We start from the raw sequence: 21719 nt of genomic DNA, 5'->3' as shown, positions 1-21719 counted from the left end.
CCAGATGGGTTTTTACATTACCGATAGCTACACGGTCACCTTTATGGAGAGTAACTTAGCTTTATGTTCTAGATTTATAAACTGAATACAAATTCCGCCAACTGCTACATTCATAGAATCATAGAACCCTACAGTGCAGAAAGAGGCCCTTTGGCCCATCGAGTCTGCACCGACCACAATCCCACCCAAGCCCTACCCCCATATCCTTATGTATTATACCCACTAATCCCCTCTAACCTACGCATCCCTGAACACTAAGGGGCAATTTCTTAGCATGGCCAATCAACTTAACCCGTACATCTTTGGACTGTGGGAGGAAACTGGAGTAACCGGAGGAAACTCACTCAGACACGAGGAGAATGTGCAAACTCCACACAGACAGTGACCCGAGCCAAGCTAATCGACTACATTAGCTTGGTCTCTGGGTTACTGTCCTGGCGACATTGTCACTATCTCTCCCCTCTAACCCATTGAAAAGGAAGCTGTGCTGTGAAGAACACCTATGCTGTAATGGGATGTATGGTTCTGTTTTTGGAGTCAGACAGAGAGAGATGACATTTTCCTTTTCCTCATGCTCTGCCTCTTTTCATTTGGCTCACGTCCAACCACAAGCGGATGAAACATTCCCTTTGTAAATTCCACTATGGGTTTCAGGCACACATATCGCGCACTACTCTGGTGCGGGAGGACAGCTGGAACACCAGCACCATCTTCAAAGATTTAAAGTTTATTTATTAGTCACAAGTAGGTTTACATTAACACTGCAATGAAGTCACTGTGAAAATCCCCTCGTCATTAGCCTCTGGTGCCTGTTCGGGTACACTGAGGGAGAATTTAGCATGGCCAATCCATCTAACCAGCACATCTTTAGACCAAGGGAGGAAACTGGAGCACCCAGAGAAAACCCATGCAGACACGGGGAGAACATGCAGACTCCGCGCAGACAGTGACCCAAGCTGGGAATTGAACCCAAGTCCCTGGTGTCGTGAGGCAGCAGCACTAACCACTGTGCTGCCCCATTCTAATATCTCAGAATAACACTGCATTTTACGTCTGGTATTTTGTACACAGAAAGGTTTCCAGTACCCCTTCAAAATAACTGCTGCTGTACAGGTCTGACCCCACAGCTCAGAGGTACTAACATTTATTTCCATGGAGTTAGCCAAGTGTTTTTTTGCAATGAACATTCAGCACCTTCTCCAAGAAATAAATCAGTATGATTATGTATTCAAACTTGAGTGAACTACACCCATGTGTAACTGGTGATAGAGTAGAGAGAGGATTTGTTTATATAGATTTCCCCACTGATTTGAGTTGATTTTTTTTTGCCCGTCCTGAAGGGATGTTTTCATGAGCACTGGATCCTGGCCTCTTTTATCTCAACTCAGCTGCCAGCCAATGTACAAGAACCCAGTCAATGATCCTTTGTAACCTGGCCAATCATAGGAATGTCATAGTCAAACATGATTCTGTTCTCACCCAGCAGAGACACCTGCGCAGGGCAGTAGCAGCAAACCAGGGGTAGCATTCAAAGCTAACTCACACCTTGGGCTGACAATCCACGGACAATGTTTCAGCCTCTGTTGGCAAGATGGGCCGTCATTTCAAACAAGGATGATTTGGATTTGATATTGTCACACGTATTAACATACAGTGAGAAGTATTGTTTCTTGCGCGCTATACAAAAACATACCATTCATAGAGAAGAAAACATGCAAAATGTAGTGTTACAGTCATCTCTAAAGTGTAGAGAAAGATCAACTTAATGCAAGGCAAGTCCATTCAACAGTCTGATGGCAGCAGGGAAGAAGCTGTTCTTGAGTTGGTTGGTACGTGACCTCAGACTTTTCTATCTTTTTCCCGATGGAAGAAGGTGAAAGAGAGAATGTCCGAGGTGCGTGGGGTCCTTAATTAAGCTGGTTGCATAGCCGAGGTAGCGGGAAGTGTAAGTGTCAATGGTTGGAAGGCTGGTTTGTGTGACGGATTTGGCTACATTCGCGACCTTTTGTAGTTCCTTGTGTTGAGGGCAGAGCAGGAGCCCATACCAAGCTGTGATACAACCAGAAAGAATGCTTTCTATGGTGCATCTGTAAAAGTTGGTGAGTCATAGCTGACATGCCAAATTTCTTCGTTCTTAATTTCCTTAGAAGCCTCAGACCAGCCTGCTCTGCATGGCTACTGTCACATGGAGGCTTCTGCACCCCATATCCCTCTCCAGCAGAAATTAAATAAGACAGGGGTATTTAGAACTACTTGGCTAGAAATAAATTTCTAATGAAAGATACATCTCTGGCACCATGGCTGTGACGACAAGGTGCTGACAAAATTAAACTCTTATCTTATTCCTGAAGCATTACAGCAACTGTCCATTAAAACAGCATGAGGAAACTATTGAATGACAAGATGATGATACCAAACCATTTTTTCCCCTCCTTCCTCCACCCCTTATGAATGCTCAGCCAATAAACTACTTAATCCCTTCCAGAAAAGAAAGGTTTTATAAGGTGGACTTCCTTACCACTTCTCTTTACCCAAAATCTGTTGTCCATTATTTTCTCCCTCCTCTCCAGTATCTACAGCAGAGACACAGGTCACTTGACCTCTGTACTTATTAGTTGCCATCTTATGATTGTGATCCACAATGCTGGTATCTGCTGCAAGTGAAAATATCTACTCAATAAAATTCTTTCACAATCTCAAAAGCTTACAACTTCACTCTGGTAACAATCACCCGAATATTCTTCATGCATGGCGATTGCTCCTGTGTAACAGGGGTTATTGGATAGTCATCAGAACCTGGCACCCCTGTTCAATATTTCCTCTCTGGAATGCTGGGAGCAATTGACAGCAGCAAGAGTTCAGCTAACACAAGGCAAAAATCAGGAAGTGACTTTTTTTTTAAAGATTTAGAGATTAAACATTTTTTTCAAGGAAATTCCAGCTGGAGCCATTACTCAACCATTATGTATGGAATGTGAAATCCAGAGTCTAATTGCCATTAAAATTGAACAAAGTGTGCCCCCTAGAGGACATTCAGCAGAACAACCCAATTAAGTTTATTTATTTAGTGCCACAAGTAGGCTTACATTAACACCGCAATGAAGTTACTGTGCACGGTGGCATAGCGGTTAGCACTGCTGCCTCAAAGCGCCAAGGACTCAGGTTCAATTCCTTGGGTCACTGCCTGTGTGGAGTTTGCACTTCTCCCCGTGTCTACAAGGGTTTCCTCCGGGTGCTCCGGTTTTATGCGGATTAGGGTGATTGGCCATGCTAAATTGAGTCTAGTGTCAGGGGGATTAGCAGGGTAAAAATGTGGGGTTATGGGGATAGGGCCAGGGTGGGATTGTGGTTGGTACAGACTCGATGGGCTGAATGGCCTCCTGTACAGGAGGGAGTTTATGAAAATCCCCTGGTGGCCACACCCTGGCACCTGTTTGGGTACACCAAGGGGGAATTTAGCACGGCCGATGCACCTAACCAGCATGTCTTTCGGACTGAGAGAGCATCCGGAGGAAACTTAAGCAGACACAGAAGAATGTGCAGACTCTGCACAGGCAACAACCCAAGGCAGGAATCAAACCTGGGTCCCTGGCGCAGTGAGGCAGCAGTGTTAACCACTGTACCACCAAATTAAAGCAAAGTGCTGTCTTCCCACACATCACCTCAATCAGATTGACAATTTATTTTCTTTCAAGCTCAGGCTCCTCAGTGCTGCCAGATGTTGCTGGCCTCACAAAAATGGTGCTACTGTAATAAACGTAACAGGACCAGTGACAAAAGCCACCAATGCATCCTTTTCACACCTCACCACAACAATCAACAACCTACCAACACTATCTGTAGGTGACATGAAAAAGCTTCCTGCATGAAATCTTCGCAAGCTACCAACAATAATGGACCTGGGTGAATCAGACCCCATCCAAAGGATGAATGAAGAAAATCAGAAAATAAAACAAGAACTGAATTAACCATTGCAATCTGATTGCAGCTATTCGAGTACGCGTGACAGTGAAACTAACCTTCTGACTGTCAGAATAATAAACCCAATAGGCGTTATATACAGAACTTTCAAAGTCACTACTGGAACATGGAGAAGTTTAAACAATTTTAATTAGGTATGAGGGACATCTGCTGGCGTAATCAAGCACTACAAGCAGTTGCCCCATACTGTTATACTCATGGTTAAAGTAATTTTTGAACTACACAGAAAATATATAGCTATTTACTCATGCCTAGCTAACCAGTAATGAACAATAGAAATAAAAAATAGAGCAAATGTACTAAAAGTGCAGGGGGAGAATAGGGTTACAATAAGGATACCTCAGGCAGAGACACTTCAGCTGATGAGAAGTCTAAACTGAATAGTTTGTATTTTCTTCCCATCCCATCTATCGTAGATCAATATTTAATTTTTTTTATTCTTTTGTAGAATGTGGGTGCCGCAGGCTGGTCAGCATTTATTGTTCATCCCTAGTTGCTTTGTTTATTTCAAACTTACTGTGAAAATCCCCGTGTCACTGTTCAGAAACACCGAGGGAGAATTTAGCATGGCCAATGCATCTAACCAGCACATCTTTCAGACTGTGGGGCGGAACTGGAGCACCTGGAGGAAACTCACACAGACACAGGGAGAAAATGCAGACTCCATACAGATAGTGACGCAAGCTGGGAATTGAAACCAGTCCCTGGTGCTGTGAGGCAGCAGTGATAACCACTGTGCCACTCTCAACTGGCCTTGGAGGGCAGTTGAGTCAACCATATCACTGTGGCTCTGGAGTCACATGTAGACCACACCAGGTAAGGACAGCAGATTTCCTTCCCTAAAGGACATTAGTGAACCAGATGGGTTTTTCCAGCAATCAACAATGGTTTCATGGTCATCAGCAGATTCCTAATTCCAGATATTTAAACGTAGATGTTAAAAAGTCTGACATTTCACTTAAGTTGTGTACCAGTAGCAGTGTTTTCTATAACTGAGATCACTGCTGTTGCAACTAATTTATTTAGAATGTTCTCCCTTTTTGTAACCTTACCTTATACTGTTGTCAAATAATGAGTACATCAAAGTGAAATAATGTGTCTGTACCATCTTGTGGAGACTCTTCAAAGGGATATTTGCACAAGGATTCAGTAAAGCCACAATAGGTTCAGTAAGACCTGGCTGGGCTGATGGTGGGAAGGGCACTCCGCGTCAGATCCTTCATGCACGCTCAAGGTTTCGACATCACTGCATGCTGCCCTCAAAGTGGCTGCGGGGATGAAGAGACAGTCATACACCTCCCTGTGGAATATGCCTTTGCAAAGAAGGTCTGGAGTGAGATGCGGTGGTATTTGTTGAGGTTCATCCCGAGCAGCTCAGTAACGCAGGACTCCATGCTCTTCGGGCTGTTTCCAGGGATGTACAGACATACACAGAGACAAATATCAACTGCTGCTGGAGGGTCATCAACTTGGTGAAGGACACACTTTGGTCCACCCAAAACTTGCTGATCTACCAGTCGAAAGATTTGTCCTGGACCGAGTGTTGCAGACTGGCACACTCCAAGGTCCAGGACTACGTGCTGAGGGAACGCTGAAGCTTGGGGCAGCCGCCACAAAGGCACAATGAGGAGAGGCCACACTGTAAATCCTTTCAACGGAGACAGACCGAGGACCCGGTAGCTGCAGAATACCCTCGGCCTGTGTAACTGTGTGCCAATCTGAGAAATAACAACACACAGTAAAATCTGAGGCATGGATAGTTTTAAGCAATGAAATGTAATGTCGTGTAAATAAGCATAGTATTGCACTGGAAAAACAATTCTTTTTTGCACTGTTTGTAATTTTTTGATGTCATTTTGCAATTGTCTATTTGAGTTTTTTGTGAATAAAGTATATTTTTGAAATAAAAAAATTTACACGAATCCAGGGAAGCTAGAAAACAATAAAATCCCTACAGTACAGGAGGTCATTCAGCCCACTGCAGCTGCATTGACTCTCCAACAGAGCATCCCACCCAGGCACCATACCCATAAATCACATGTATTTACCCCATTAATCCCCCCAGCCTACACATCTTTGGACACTAAGAGACAACTTGGCATGGCCAGTTGACTTATCCTGCACATCTTTGGACTGTGGGTGGAAACCAGAGCACCCAGAGGAAACCCACACAGACATGGGGAGAATGTGCAAACTCCACAGAAAAGACTGAATATTGAACACAAGTCACTAGCCCTGTGATGCAGCAGTGCTAACCATTGTGCCACCTCAGAGGGTTGGGAAGTACAGCCCATAAATTAATGACTTCACTGTAAGCAGTAAGACTCTCAGAAAATTAACCTTTTAATCTTTTTATGCTCAGATCTACCTTTGAGTACTCTGAAGTTCCAAGAACACATTATCTGTATTAGGAAAACAAGGTTCAGCAGTTTGTTAACAAAATGCTCTTTTGTTGCATTTAAATCCTTGACCTCAAGCTTGAGCAAGTTTCACGTAAAATGGATTTGTTTTAATGCTGGGTGGCTAAGATGGCACAATTGTCATGGAAACTACTATTTTGACCTATTGATCCAATGACTACTCAACATGTAAACATTGCTCTCATTCATCCTTTCCACGATTTTGGAAAAATGCTTCGTACAGAGGGTGCAGAATCCTTTTCTTCTAAATGTCCTCTGAGGAGAATGCATCATTAGCTGTCAGCATGACTCTATTCCTGCCTTCAAATCATACTTCTTCAATTGACACCATAAACAAAACAAACTAATTGGTAATTTCTCATCTTATTTTTGCAGGATTGCATTGCATGCAGAACAGCTTAAATATTACCGTCACATGTCACAGCACTTCAGTCATTCACTTTATACCTTTCTTTGGAGAGAGACAATACACTAAATAGAATGGTTAACGGGTCTGACAAATGTTATGAATTGATGAGGAATTTTGATGAGGTAAATCAGGGTAAACTCTGCAAATGGGATAGAATCATAGAATCCTTATAGTGCAAATGGAGACCATTTGGCCCATCAAGTCTGCACTAACCACAATCCTATGCAGCCCCTATTCCTATAGCCCCATGTATTTACCTTGCTAATCGCCCTGATATTAAGGGACAATTTAGCATGGCCAAACTAACCTGCACATGTTTGGACTGTGGGAGGAAATCCACACAGGCATAGGGAGAATGTGCAAACTCCATATACACAGTGACCCAAGCTGGGAATTGAACTCAGGTCCCTGGCCCTGTGAGGCAACAGTGCTAAACACTGAGCCACCGTGCTGTCCTATGATTATTTCCAGTCATCAGCAAGTTGGTAACCAGAGGGTATTGATCGAAGGAAGCCACCAAAAGAACAAAGAGAAATGGTGGGAGTTTACTTTTATTAGACAAATGGGCTAGAACGCTGAATGATCTATATCAATACCTGTGGTAGATAGAGAATCCATAACTTCTAAAAATAAAAACCAAAAAAAATAAACAGCAAGCAAGTGGACCTATGTGGATAGATTTTTCAGACACAATGGCTGCTCTCTGCTTTAGTTTTGAGAACTATATAAATGGAAAGCTTTTTCTAATCCATAATGTGGGAAAATAAAAATCTCCAAATGCTGCAAATCAGCAATTAAAACACAAGGTCAACATCTGAAATTTGGGTTTGTGCTTTCAGCAAATCAGCATCTAAAAACAGTTTAATATATGGAATAATATTCACACACTGCATCCTTTTGTAATATACTTTATGTACACAGCGATAAATTCATCATTTATTTTACCAAATAACTGTACAAAATGCTTATAACTTTAATTAAAACTTTACACAATTTTACACCCAATCCCTAAATTTGTAACACTTTATACATAACTTGCTATTTAATAGAAATCTGAAACATCACCCAGTGATCGATCTGCATTCAACATGTGTCTACGCCACATTCCCCTCCAAAATGGATCCAAAAGTTCTCTTTTTAGATAAATAGAAAATCTGATAAAAGGATGAGCGCCTACTGTAAAATTTATTTAAAATTAAAAATAGCAATTGTTAAGAGCAGCAATTCTTGAAAAGATCAAATTGTATCTGAGTGAAACAGCACAAGATACAACACAAGGTTTCTTGAGCAAAATTAGCTTCAGATTCGGAATTTCAGTTTCAAAAGTTAAGCAATTGAATTTTTCAGATTATCTGTCCCCTGAGAAACAGAAACAAGTAGATTAAGAGATAGAACACCCACTGTAACTCTCAATAATTTTGATCACAGGTTGGGCCTTCAGTCCATTTGATTTTATCTTTTCAGAATACTGACTCCTGTCAGCAACTGTATTAGCTCCTTCTACCCAAAGGACTGAGTTGAACTGCCCATTTCCAATGTACAATATCAACTCCACAACATAAATTAATCTATGTACTCTGCGCTCTTGTGCAAGAGCTCAGTAATTAGCCTGTGGCATTTAGGCATAAATGTTCAAACTCATGGTCCATTAATCCAGGTGGTCTCAGCCAAAATTTGCACTCATACTTTGGGAAAGGGAGAAAAGTTTTGGCCACAAAGCACATCCATAATGTACATTAAAAAAAGTCAAGAAAACTTGACCATTTAAAAGCAACATGAAATTTCAAATTCAATCAACCTGAACATGCGAACACAGGATTACAATTTGGAATGTAGTGTTGCACCCTCGCACAGTCATTCCAGTCCACTTTGCATCCAGGGTGAACACCATAAAGTGGTTCCACTATGCAAAACATTTGCCGCATTTCATATTTTATATCCCAAGAGATTAGCGACAAAACCAGCAGAGGATGAAACCAAGATGGAGTTATTCCAGTTAACTGACTAGTTTTCTTCTGGAGTAGGTTTTTGTGATGCAACGACGAACAGGCACTTTGGTGAAAGGAGAGCAATCCTGGTCAGTTTCACCAACGATCGCCTTCCTCTTGCTGGCAGAGCTGTCCATCTGCATATCTTCGTACATAATATCTGTAAAAGATTCAGCATCATCAAGAACTTAGTTCTTTGCTCACAAAACTCTTAAGCTTAGTGGCTAAATGCATTGTGTGATGTGGAACCCAAATCCCAGGTTCAATTGGGACTTTTACTGAGTTATACAAATTCAGGTAGGTCTCAATCCAGGGTTAAGGACAGAATAGACAAAACAACCATGTAGACAGAGTTCACTCGGAATCGCCACCTAACGACTTCTCCAAAACACTTATGTTTGTCCAACGAAGGCAGGAATGGTATGGACTGTGTGCTTTTCAGAGCAGATAGCCTGGCAACATCAAAATTACCTGAGGTTTGCACAAAAAACACTTCAGCAAAGGAGCAAATGACAAAGTGCTGTTGGAATTGTACATGAGCAATTAAACATCAAGCAAGTAGGAAATTTAGGACTGGGATGGAAGAGAGCAGAAAAAGTGCCTGGTGAAATGAAGGCAGCTTATATTGATTGGGAATGTAGTTGCTGCAGATTATTTATTTTCTATATTTATGCTAAGGGCGAGGAGACAGAGTGTGGGGACCTTACACAACAGCAAACACCCAATTTATCTAAATTTATATACTTCTTTATTATGAATCATGGGTGTCATTAGCAAAGCCAGCATTTATTTCCCATTCCTAATTGCTATCAAGGAGGCGGTGGGGAATTGTGTTTTTGAACAACTGCGATCATGAAACAAATGTGATTCTATAGTGCTGTTATGTAAGGAATTTCAGGATTTCTCACTCGATGATATGATAGCGAATGAATGATAATACCGTTCCAAGTCAGGATGGTATAAATCTCTTGGTACCTCACCTGACCCCAGAACCAACTTCTTACAGTGCCAGAGATCCCAGTTTGATTCCAACCTTGGGTGACTATGTGTGGTTTGCACATTTTCCCTGTGTCTGCATGGGTTTCCTGCAGGTGCTCTGATTTCCTCCCACAGTCCAAAGATGTTCAGGTTAGGTGGATTAGCCATGGTAAATTTGCTAGGGTGTGGGCTTTGGGCAGAATACCGTTTCAGTCAGTGCAAAATCAATGGGACGAATGGCTTCTTTCTGCACTGTAGGGATTCTATGGAAAAGCTTTTCCTGGTACTTAAATGATAAACACAAAATTACATTACCAGTTTCCAATTCAAAAAGTGTCAGATTTTTAAGAACGCATGGTCCTCATTCTCCCGCCACTATTAACCAACTGTTGTCAATGTTGATCAAACATGTCATTAATCTTTAAAATGGGCCAAGTAGGAGACTACTGAATGCAGATGAGAACAATATTTCATGACCAACTATTATGTTATGGAGATTGTTCCACCGATTGCCAACTGCTTCATGCACTGTGCACCAGTGGAATGCCTGCTTATAGACTGTACAATTGGCAAAGGACATGTTCCATCTAGCTCTGGTGGGAAAAGCTTTCCGCTGAAGAAGCAAATTCACATGTTTGCTCAACCCCTACAATCGAATAAAGGGGGAAGTATTGGTGGGGGATACGTGAGAACGATAAAATTCCATTCCAAAGACCAATCACTTTTCAAACTAGTAAGACGAAGATTTAATTTAAGTACCAGGAAAAGCTTTCCCATAGAATCCCTACAGTGCAGAAAGAAGCCATTCGGCCCATTGATTTTGCACTGACTGAAACAGTATTCTGCCCAAGGCCCACTCCCTTGCAAATTTACCATGGCTAATCCACCTAACCTGAACATCTTTGGAATGTGGGAGGAAATCAGAGCACCTACAGGAAACCCGTGCAGACACGGGGAAAACTGCAAACTACACATAGTCACCCAAGGCTGGAATCAAACTGGGATCTCTGGCACTGTAAGGCAGCAATGCTAATCATGCTTTCATTGAGAAACAATTAGCTGACACTTAATAACATTCAGTTGAGATAAACACAAGTACAGGGTGATCTGCCAGAACAAATTTAGCTGTTACCATTCAACTTACATCAATAGGAACCCAGATCAAGTATAAAGTTTTAAATTTATTCCAATAGTTATTCCAATTTATCTTAAATTTATTCTAATTAAACCGAATCATCCAAATTTCTATACCCTGATTTGGTTAACATTTGTCCACACCCAGATCCAAAAAAACCCACCAACCAGATCCAACCAATGAAACATTGTGACACAGATCTTAAATAAATGGCATAAAACTTTGACAACAGTATAAGTGGGGAGGAAGAATTCAGGAAGACAAGCCTTTCCCCATCTTTTCATTTGCTTTGTGTAACTTTCGACCAATAAAACTATTACAGAGGTAATAGTCGGTCATACCACTTAGTTGGGATGGGAAGTTTGAACATTACCTCTGGTACCAGGTCCTTTCTTAGCAGGTGTTGTCCCAGCACATAACAAAGGTGACTGAGTGAGTGCCAGCAGGCTACTTGCAGATAGGGTCGATTTAACTTTACAGCTTGGTGATGCTACAGCTACAGAATACAAATAAAAGCATTACAATCACAGGTAGAAAACAGCTGCTATACGGTCTGCCATAAGGCTGCATTTTTGTCAAGTTTCTTTGGCATGCCTCATGCTAACTGTTCTACCCCAGCTTCCAAACATCAAAAAGGATTAATGCAATAATGTGTCTTTTGGACTCACCACTGGACTATAGATACATGTTTCTGCCAGTTATTCACTGGACCCTCACTCCACCCAGATGCTTTGACATAGTAATGGGACCATCCACAAGATGCACTGTTTCCACTGGTCAAGGCTCCTTAGATAGCACTTTCCAAATCAACCTAGGAGGACAAATGCAGCAGCTGCATGGAAACACTACCAAGCTGCAATTCCCCCTGCAAGTCATGCATCAGACTAACTCAGAACTATATTGCCATTTTTTCACCGTTGCTGGGTCAAAATCCTGCAATTCCCTCCCTAACAGCACTGTGGGTTTATCCACACTACATGGACTGCAGCGGTTCAAGCCTGCTCAAAGGCAATTAGGATGGCCAATAAATACTGACCTTTCCTTTCTAAATCTCCTACCCCTTACCTTAGATCTATGCCCCCAGTCCATTGACCCCTCTACCAAGAAAAAAAGTTTCTTCCTATCTACCCTATATACGTCCCTTATAATTTTGTACCGCTCAATCAGGTTCTCACCAACCCCACTTCCCCTCAGCCTTCTCTGCTCTAAAAGAAAACGACACCAGCCTCAGCAATATCCTGGCAAATCTCCTCTGCATGCTCCCTAATGTCATCGCATCCTTCCTATAATGTGGCAACAAGAACTGCAAACAGTACACTAGCTGTAGCCTAATGGGTGTTCTATTCAGCTCCACCATAATCTCCCTGTTTCACAGTTGAGTATTTTGAGCCATATTTCCTTACATCTCCCCTCCCAAAAGGAGCTCATATGCTAACAGCTAATAAGCTACAGCATTTACTGAATTACAGTTTTGGGAAAAGCAAGTGAAATCAGATAATTACCTGGACTATCGAAAATCACCTCATCTTCAAATGAATGCTGCCAGGTAAAGATCTTACAAGGAGAGAAAGAACTGGGTGGAGACTGTTCCTTTTGCATCTCTTCCAGTGCAAACTCCGTTTCTGAAAAAGCAACGAAATTCGATTTCCTGCGCTTTTCAGCTGCTTTTTCATGTTCTGACGTGGGAGAGATAAAACTACGCCCACGTTTCCTAGACCGAAGGCCAAATTTTTCCTCTGGACTAGCTGGAAATCTTCGATCCCATTCAATGGTAGGGGAATGATCTTGTAACCTGCTCACTCCTTCCATACCGATCTCCTCCAAAGACACAGCTTTGTTGCTGTAGTGCTCTGTATAAGAGTTATCCTCCTTTTGCATGGCTGCAGGGTAGCCCTTTTGCCACTTCCCACCAAGTGGAGTTGTGGCTGCTTTCTTCCTCCGTGGCCAGTTCTTGATGGCATCAGGTGTTTGGGAGGGTCTGACCTTGTGTGTGGGAGAAGGGGTCCAGGGGACCAATCCCAAATCTGCTTGCGACGGAGAGGAGGTGTTAGAGGAATATTGCGTTGGAGTGTATGATTGGCAGATGTAAGTCTGGACCGCACCTTTTCTGGGCGTAGCTTTTGCTGGAGTGCTATGGGAAGAATGGAAACAAAATGATGGAGATATATGGCCTCCTTCTGTTTTTCCCAAATGCTTAACACACCGCTGTGCGTTTCTCTCACCTAACGGACTTTCACACCCGCTCTTCTTTACACACACTGAGGGATTATCCTTGATTTTGATGACAGAGTGCTCCAGCTGTGGACTAACCACTGTACTAGAATTAGTCCGTTTGAATCGGAGTTTGGGAAGCCCAGAGTCTTGCATTTCTAGCTCAACCTCATAGGTTGGCATCGGTGGCCAATTCCGACTCTTTGGAGTTGAGATTTTCCTGGGAAATTCAGGTATCTTTTGCTGTGCTGCTGCTAGCCTCTGCCTCCTGTCTGGAGTCCAGCGGAATTCATAAGTTGTGGATTTATTTGGAATTGAGGGGAATTTAGCAACATCGACAGAGTTAGAAACGCTGGAATCAGACTCTCTTCTCAGCACAGCAAATTTCATTTTCAAGCCAGAGTTTTCACTTTGTATGAGTCTGACCTGAGATATGTCACTACTCTCTTCTGTTGTACCAGTCAGAGATGAATCCAGTCTCTCAGCTATCAAACCGACACTGGAAACTGTGCTCTGAGAAGAGTAAGAGAGAGAATCTGAAGCATTTAATCCTACAACTGCATTAAAACAGTCCTCTCCAAGATTCTCCAAGTTATCACAGGTCACTGCTGACCAACTGAGAGATATATTCTGGTTGGTCACAAACCTTGCACGAGTGTTAGGGACCTCAATTTTTATTTGCGGCATACTCATCTGCAAATTGGGTTCTTGAAAGGTATGTTCTTCCTCAAGGTTGGATGTACTGATTGCCCTGTGGCTCTTTGGAGACTTATTCTGTAGATTACAAATTGCGCTTTTACTTTTCTCTGATGTTTTTAACATTCGGTCTAATTGCATCTTTGAGGTGGCACAATTTCCTGGCATTTTCATCGACTCCACATCTGGTTCATTTCTAATCACAGACCTGAGTGCTGTCCTCAGCAGTGGTCTAGATTTAGACACCATACTCTCTTCATGCTTAGATGTTATGTTAAGTTCAGACAATGTTCTTGGAGGAGTTTTAAGATGCAGAGGTGTTGAACTTGATGTAGATTGTGACCGAGTCATTACTGGGCTTTTAAGTGGTGTTGAGTTACACTTAGACAGCAGCTTCTGATCAACTTTTGAGTGTGCAACATTAAGACAAGTCCCCATTCTTGTTGATGTATCTGTCACCTCTATCTTTGATGGTGTTACAATAAGCATTGATCGTGTCCTCATTGGGCTTTTGGGTGATGTTGCAGTAAACTTTGATGACGTCTCCAATTCTGATTTTAGAGGCGTTGCTAACATTGATCTTGCTCTTACTGGGCATTTGGGTGGTGGAGATGTATATTTTGATGGCGTATTCAACCCTGATTGCATGGATGTTACATTAAACATTGATCGTGTCCTTGCAGGGTTTTTGGGTGGTGTTGCATTATCTTTTGATGGTGTCTGCATCTCAAATTTTGACGTTGTAACATGTAGCCCATCTCTTGCTGGGCTTTTATATCGCATTGCACAAAGTCTATCTGGTGCAGAGATACTATACATAGATCTGGTCATCACTGAAGTTTGCTGGGGCGTTTGAAAATTGACCTTCCAAATGCTCGTTGGTGTACAAGGAGTGCTTGCACTGGATTTCTGAGATTTGTTTTGGTCTGATGAGCATGAAGTATCAGCATTCTTCTTCAAAGATGTGTGTGTGCAAATTTTTGGAGTGCGAGAAATGAATGACTCATCAGATTTAGATTTCCTCAACTTCATGTTTCGTGGTGCACAAGATGTTGATGATTTATCTTTTGACAAGTTATTGATTGAATAGGATGGCAATAGTTTTTTGGGAATTCTAACTGGACTGTTCAGTACTGATAAACCTTTCCTTGGTGATTTGACTTGGGAGGCAGATTCCACAGTGTTCGAAGGAACATTTACTGTCAAGCTGTTTCTGCAAGGAGATGATAGGCGCTCACTCCGTCTGGGAGATGGTTTGACTGACAGATGGTCCCTGTCAGGCGACGACAGCAACAGAGGTCCACTTACCATGAGGGGGGAACTAAACGAGGATTGAACTTCCATTTTCAGAGCTAAAATGCTTCTGTTAGCTGTTTCTTTGTTCAGACGTTCACTTCGTCTAGGTGACTGAAATTGTGAATTGGTTTCCATTTTCCATGGTGAAGACTCCTTATTTAAGTAATCATTGATGCTATTTCTTGTTGTTGGGCTCTTGGAGCTCCTGGCTTTCTTCCCTGGTATCAAATAGCGGGGTGTTCGGGGAGATTTCTGAGTAGCTCTGTTCTTGTTCGGGGAACTCAGGGGATTACCAGGAGGCGGCATTGGACTCTGACAGTATTAAAGAGACAACGTTATTAAACTGCATTTCTAAAACACCAACAGTTCATTGTAAACTTTTACAAGATGTTGACAACACTAACAATGACATTAACTAGCCGAAGGTTGATTAACTAAAAGCTTCTTGGTCAACATTATTGCCAATAATGTGCAAACTAAGCTGCAAACCAGAAGCTTATTCTCCAGGCAGTCAGTCTTTGTACTTTAAGTAGACTTAGGCATACCATTGGAATGAAATACTTACATTTTCAAAAGTTACTTTTAAATAACATCTTGTGCTCAGGTCAAAGGGTGTTGAGATAAAGGAATGGGCCATCTCATATTCCAAGGAACCAGTTATAAGCATTTTTACATTAGACATTAAGTTTCAAATTTTTCACAATTCACAGAAAGGAGATAATGACCCGAATCAAATTTTAAGCATAACTTTAAAATCAAAAATTGATCCATACTGTAAGACAAAAGTACGTGAGGGGGAAGAACAGGGAGTGGGAGGAGGAGGGGGAGAAGGAAAGGGGAACAGAGGAAGTGAACTCAACTTAATTTCTTTGCTTCCCCCCCCCCCCACCCCTTCAATCATTCAATTCATTGGATTTCATTTTCTCCATCTGAGTTAAAATTGCGGAGTGCCATCATACCTGTACTACAGGTAAGCTCTCAGAGTCCAAGCAGTAAGCCTTTGATGACTGCTTCTCTTTAGGACTGACAAGTCCACGTACGGCACCAAAAAGAAGCTGATTTGGAGACCGGATGATTTGACTGTCTAAAGAAAAAGTGCAGTAAAAATCTTCTTTAGCACATACAAAGTTTGAACATCAATTTGACAATACTAAAGATTTGTTTTATCCCTAGTTCCTTGTCTCAATGCATACACTGATCTACTTTGAAGCACATGTTTATGTTATAATTAAAAGCTGTGCCATCTTCACAAGTTATGTGACTACGTACCATCTTGTGATCCGGTAGTCATGACTTAGAGGCTACTTCTGGTCACAACACTGGAAATTTGAGGCTTTTAAAATATTTACATGTTATTTTTGTCATCACCTCAACTAGTGGATAGGCTGTCACTTTGACAAATTGAAGGGTGACACTAATCATAATGCAAAACTTTTTTCAGAATTGCATTAGTCCATTAGCCTAGAAACACACAGCCCTCTGAATCATACTGAAACATTGTCAACTATACCTGTACATTGAGCTTCTTTTCCATGTTCCAGTGCATATTTTAAATAAAACAGGTGACTATATGTTGAATCATAATGATTTTTTATGCGCCACTAAAAAAAAGTATTCAAAAACCGTTCTTGAAAAATTGTTAAACACAATGAGTGACCTCTGGTGACTTGGCAGGTAAAGGCCAAAGGTCAGAAAGTCTTGGGTTCAACATCAGCACAGTCAGTCTAGGCACATCCTGAGTTAGCTGGACAGGCATTTTGATTAGTAGGATAAAGTCAGCCTTAGGATGACTGAGCTATGCACTACAATGATCAACCTGGGTTCCCTCTTAATACAATGACCCCTGCTTGTAATGTTAACATTGAGGTCAGGTCAGAAACAGGTTCAGATCCCAATTATTAAGCATGAACAGTCAGGATGTCAGATGAAGAATAGCTGCCACCTATGTATAACTGCATCAAAGGAAGGTGGTGAAAATTGTAAAATGCACAACCAACTGTTGCTTTTTAAAAAGAACGTTTTAAATCGAAATTTGAGGGAAACATCACGTTATGGACTCTTTAAAAAAAAATTCACCAAACCCAATGTTTTCTGACCTGGGACAAACAAAAACAACTCACCTATTTTTCAAAAGCCACATGAATATACATAGAAGTAATCGCGCCTTGGAAGTAATATGTTTACCTGTTCTTTTTGCTTTCCCTGCCTGTATATGTGACAATGACTGGACTCGCTCCAAACTCCGAGACACTGAGCATGAACTAGAGTAAAACGAACTAGAATGACTCCTGGCAAGAGAGACTTTCCTGATGCGTGGACTCCTCCTCAGATGTGAATCTGCACACAAGAAAACTATATAAAGGAAGAGAACTCATGCAAGCTTGAACCAAGTAATTTCATTTTTAACATTTTCGGAGTAAGTTCACAAAAAAATGGCTTTTAATTACGGTCACTCAGACATTCAAACTATATGGACAGACACTTAAATCATGCAGGATTGTTGTTGTTGAACATAAATAAAGGCTGCATTGTGAACTCCTATACTGTCCAGAATAATCCATCAGGCAATATAATGTGTTCACACCTTTCATATATCTTTGACACTAATTGCTAATTATGCCCTCTTGGTCACTTGGACCAAGATTGGACTGATTGACCTTGAATTAATATGCTGGCTTCACATGACCTATAATATGGTTTATCTGAACTGGATTGCCCACTTGAGAACCCCTTTCAATCTAAATTCAGTTGATAGCCACAAGCCTTTTAATTCAGTAGCAAATCATTTGTACTTAATTTATATTTCATAATATCATATATACAGCACAAGAAGCCATTTAGACCACCAGGCAGCTGCTGAATTCTTTGAAAGAATTTAATTGACATCCCTGTTCTTTCCCCATATCTGCAAAACCTTCCCCTTCAAATATTTATCAAACATCATTAATTCTGAATCTATTTCCACCACTCTTACTCTTGCATGCCAGATTATAGCTTTCTTTGTAAAAATACTCTTCTTTGACACACCTCCAAATTCAGTGGCCTGGGCCTCAGCTCCTCCCTCTGCAACTGGATCCTGAACTTCCTAGCCCACAGACCACAATCAATACGGACAGGCAACAACACCTCCTCCACAATCAATACGGACAGGCAACAACACCTCCTCCACAATCATCCTCAGCACCGGTGCCCCACAAGACTGTGTTCTTAGCCCCATACTATACTCCTTATATACCTATGACTGTGTGGCCAAATTCCCCTCCAACTTGATTTTCAAGTTTGCTGATGACTTCACTGCAGTAGGTCAGATCTCAAACAATGTTGAGAGCGCACAGGAATGAGATAGAGAATCTGGTGAACTTGTACGGCAACAATAATTTCTCCCTCAATGTCAACAAAATGAAGGAGATTGTCATCGACTTCAGGAAGTGTAAAGGAGAATATGCCCCATCTACATCAACAAAAGGGTTGAGAGCTTCAAATTTTTCGGTATCAGATCACCAACAACCTGCCCTGGTCCTCCATGTCGACACTATAGTTAATAAAGCCCACCAACACCTCTACTTTCTTAGAAGACTAAGGGAATTTAGCATGTCAGCTATGACTCTCACCAACTTTTACAGATGCACCATAGGAAGCATCCTTTCTGGTTGTATCACAGCTTGGTATGCTCCTGCTCTGCCCAAGACTACAAGAATGGTTGTGAATGTAGCCCAATCCATCATGCAAACCAGCCTCCCATCCATTGATTCTGTCGACACTTTCTGCTGCCTCTGCAAAGCAGCCAGCATAATTAAGAACCTCACGCACCCCGGACATACTCTCTTCTATCTTCTGTCCGGAAAAAGATACAAAAGTCTGAGATCACGTACCAACCAACTCAAGAATAGCTTCCTCCATGCTGCCATCAGACTTTTGAATGGACCTACCTTGCATTAAGTTGACCTTTCTCTACACCTAGCTATGACTATAACACTACATTCTGCACTCTCCCGTTTCCTTCTCTATAAACAGTATGCTTGTCAGTATAGCATGCAAGAAACAATACTTTTCATCGTATACTAATACATGTGACAACAGTAAAGCAAATCAAAACCTCTTTCGTCCTGTTTTTCACTTTAATGAAATGATTTAACATTAGCAATTTATGAAATTTGCGTTAATAGTGCACGAAATACTTAATCCATCACCCAACACCTTACCAGTAAATCGAGCTCTCTCTGGAGATTCTTTTACAATACTAACATCAGAATCGGTCTCTGAGCACCTGCCGGAAAACAATCATGAAACTTTTCATACAAGATTGTTGACATATCTGAAGTGAATCTATTTCTCATTTTTTAAATTAAAGATTTCAGTGATGCATTCTGACAGGGAACAGAAAGAGAACTAAATGTCATCTTGTACGTGGTCACATACCTCCCTCTAATCTGTTTATCGAGGAGTCGGTGTGATACCTGTTTGTGAAGCGGTGTTTCAGTCACCTTTCTGGTCAGTAACTTCCGATGACCTAAAAAGGCAAATATATTCGACTTGTATTACTTTCCTAATTTAGATACAAGACCATTCGTAAAACTAACCAAAATGAGGGGAGGCGATGGCTTAGTGGTATTATAGTGAGACTATTAATCCAGAAACTCAGTTAATGTCCTGGGAACTTGGGCTCGAATCCTGCCACGGCAGCTGGTGGAATTTGAATTCAATAAAAATATCTGAAATTAAGAATCAACAGATAACCATGAAACCATTGTTGATTGTTGGAAAAACCCATCTGGTTCACTAATGTCCTTTAAGGGAGGAAATCTGCTGTCCTTACCCGATCTGGTCTACATGTGACTCCAGAACCGCAGCAACGTTATTGACTCTCAAATGCTCTCAGTCAACTAGGGATGGGCAATAAATGCTGGCCAGCCAGCGACACCCATGCCCCACGAACGAATCAATAATTAAAAAAACAAGCTTAAATAAGTTTCACCTAATGTTGATTATAGCAATCTATAAATAAATTTATGCAATTAACTTGATCGCACGTCTATAGGATTTATCATTCATCTAGGACATTATCTAGGCTTTGAGGAGGGGGAGCTGTGTAGTGACTTCTGCTGGAACGTGTGTGTACAGATATCAAACATAGAAGCACTAAGTGCATCGTCAAACAGCTTACTGTTCATTACAACAGTTGTATGGCAGAGACCAGAAAGTTAAATGACCCTGCAATTGTACCCCCAAAAAAGATAGAACCAAAAAGGGAGGGAAAAAAAACTGATCTAGCCTAAAATTTCTAGTTTAATACCAGTGAATTAACATCCAGAGTGCTACATGGTCAAATGGTAGGCCACTACAATGCTGTTCTGCACAGGACTGTCTTTTGAGAATTGGGATGGAGCTTATAAAATAAATATCTCTAGCTGAAGGAAAAATAACAATCATAGCAATAGACACCAAAATGAGGTAGTAGACAACATCCCAAATCCTCCAGGTCACTGGAGAAAGGATGCATGACGCAAGATGCCCATCAGGACCCTATGGAAGTCTGGATATGTAGGAATTGCCCAGGAAGTTTAAACTTCTGAAGGATAATTCCCCGTTCCTTGAGTGCCTCTGTGAAAGCCTCAGGCTCGGAGCTAGAGACAGAGACTGAGACTTGGCATAGTTAGCCAGGAAATGTTAGACAGATTAAAACTTGGTCTAACGCCTGATTAACTTCAGTCAAGCCACCTGAACTACTGAGGGGTTGCAGCAGTTCAAGGCAGCTGTGTCCCACCACTTTCTGAACGACAACTAGGGATGGGCAATAAATGCTGGCCTAGCCAGTGACACTCACATCCCGTAATAGTAAAAAAAAATACCCAATCAACTCCCCGACCCAACCAACTGCCATTCTTGACCCAACCACTCAGCTTATCCATTCACTAACCCACGTTCAAAGGCTGAGAGAATAAGGCAGCTGGTGTTATAAAAACGGCTGAGCTCTATCTTTCCCCAACTCTAGTTCGCTCCAACAGAGTTCTCTGAGGGACACTGCACTGCGCATTTCTTTGATACCAGGAGTCGGAAGAAATGTGCAACAGAATCGGATCGGAAGAATCTTTATATGCATCAGCAATGTGCTACTTGCAAGGGTCAGGCCAGAATATTTATATGTGGTCACTTCAACACCATAACTGCATGCATTCAGATATAAAAATGTAAAAACCTTTATTAGGTTTTTGTTCACCGTGCAGATGTCTCGCTCCTTCAACAACTGACTCAGAGTAGCTTTTCGGCATCTTCGACTTTTTCCTCGGAGATGTATTTTCTCGATTAAACAGATTCCTTCTTACTTTAGTAACCTCTAAAAGGATGAAATGCACAGGAACAAAGTCACTTGAGCGGTAACCAACCTAAGAGTTTTGACAGAATAACTCACGCAATTTATTTTATACCTGGGAACTGACACTAACATGTATGCATTATTGGCAGTTTTGTTCTCTCCCTGAAAGCAGTGACTCCTCTTGGGGTATATTTCCATTGGCACAGATAGTGCTCAAAACCACCAGTCAAAAATACTCAACTCTAGAGGCCTGACATACTAGCCAGATTCTATACTTACTCACATAGGCATG

The 21719-nt window shown here is 41.6% G+C and overlaps 1 protein-coding gene across 1 annotated transcript in view; it reads right to left on the bottom strand.

Annotated features, from left to right (window-relative positions):
* Positions 1-7738: 7738 nt before the first annotated feature.
* Positions 7739-21719, bottom strand: part of ticrr (TopBP1-interacting, checkpoint, and replication regulator) — a 39890-nt gene continuing 25909 nt past the window's right edge. Inside the window, exons 15-22 of the mRNA XM_080214271.1 lie at positions 21311-21448; positions 19534-19624; positions 19317-19381; positions 17299-17451; positions 16074-16198; positions 12414-15426; positions 11285-11407; positions 7739-8958 (exon numbers count right to left, since the gene is read on the bottom strand). Of these exons, the coding sequence (XP_080070397.1) occupies positions 8807-8958; positions 11285-11407; positions 12414-15426; positions 16074-16198; positions 17299-17451; positions 19317-19381; positions 19534-19624; positions 21311-21448 (3860 nt within the window). The 3' untranslated portion in view covers positions 7739-8806. The remainder of the gene's footprint in view (positions 8959-11284; positions 11408-12413; positions 15427-16073; positions 16199-17298; positions 17452-19316; positions 19382-19533; positions 19625-21310; positions 21449-21719) is intronic.

This window comes from Carcharhinus amblyrhynchos, chromosome 28, assembly GCF_965287045.1.
Source record: "Carcharhinus amblyrhynchos chromosome 28, sCarAmb.v2.hapA, whole genome shotgun sequence".
Classification (NCBI taxonomy): Eukaryota; Metazoa; Chordata; class Chondrichthyes; order Carcharhiniformes; family Carcharhinidae; genus Carcharhinus; species Carcharhinus amblyrhynchos.
Note: the sequence above shows the minus strand (reverse complement) of the source record. Positions and strands in the feature narration are given on the sequence as shown.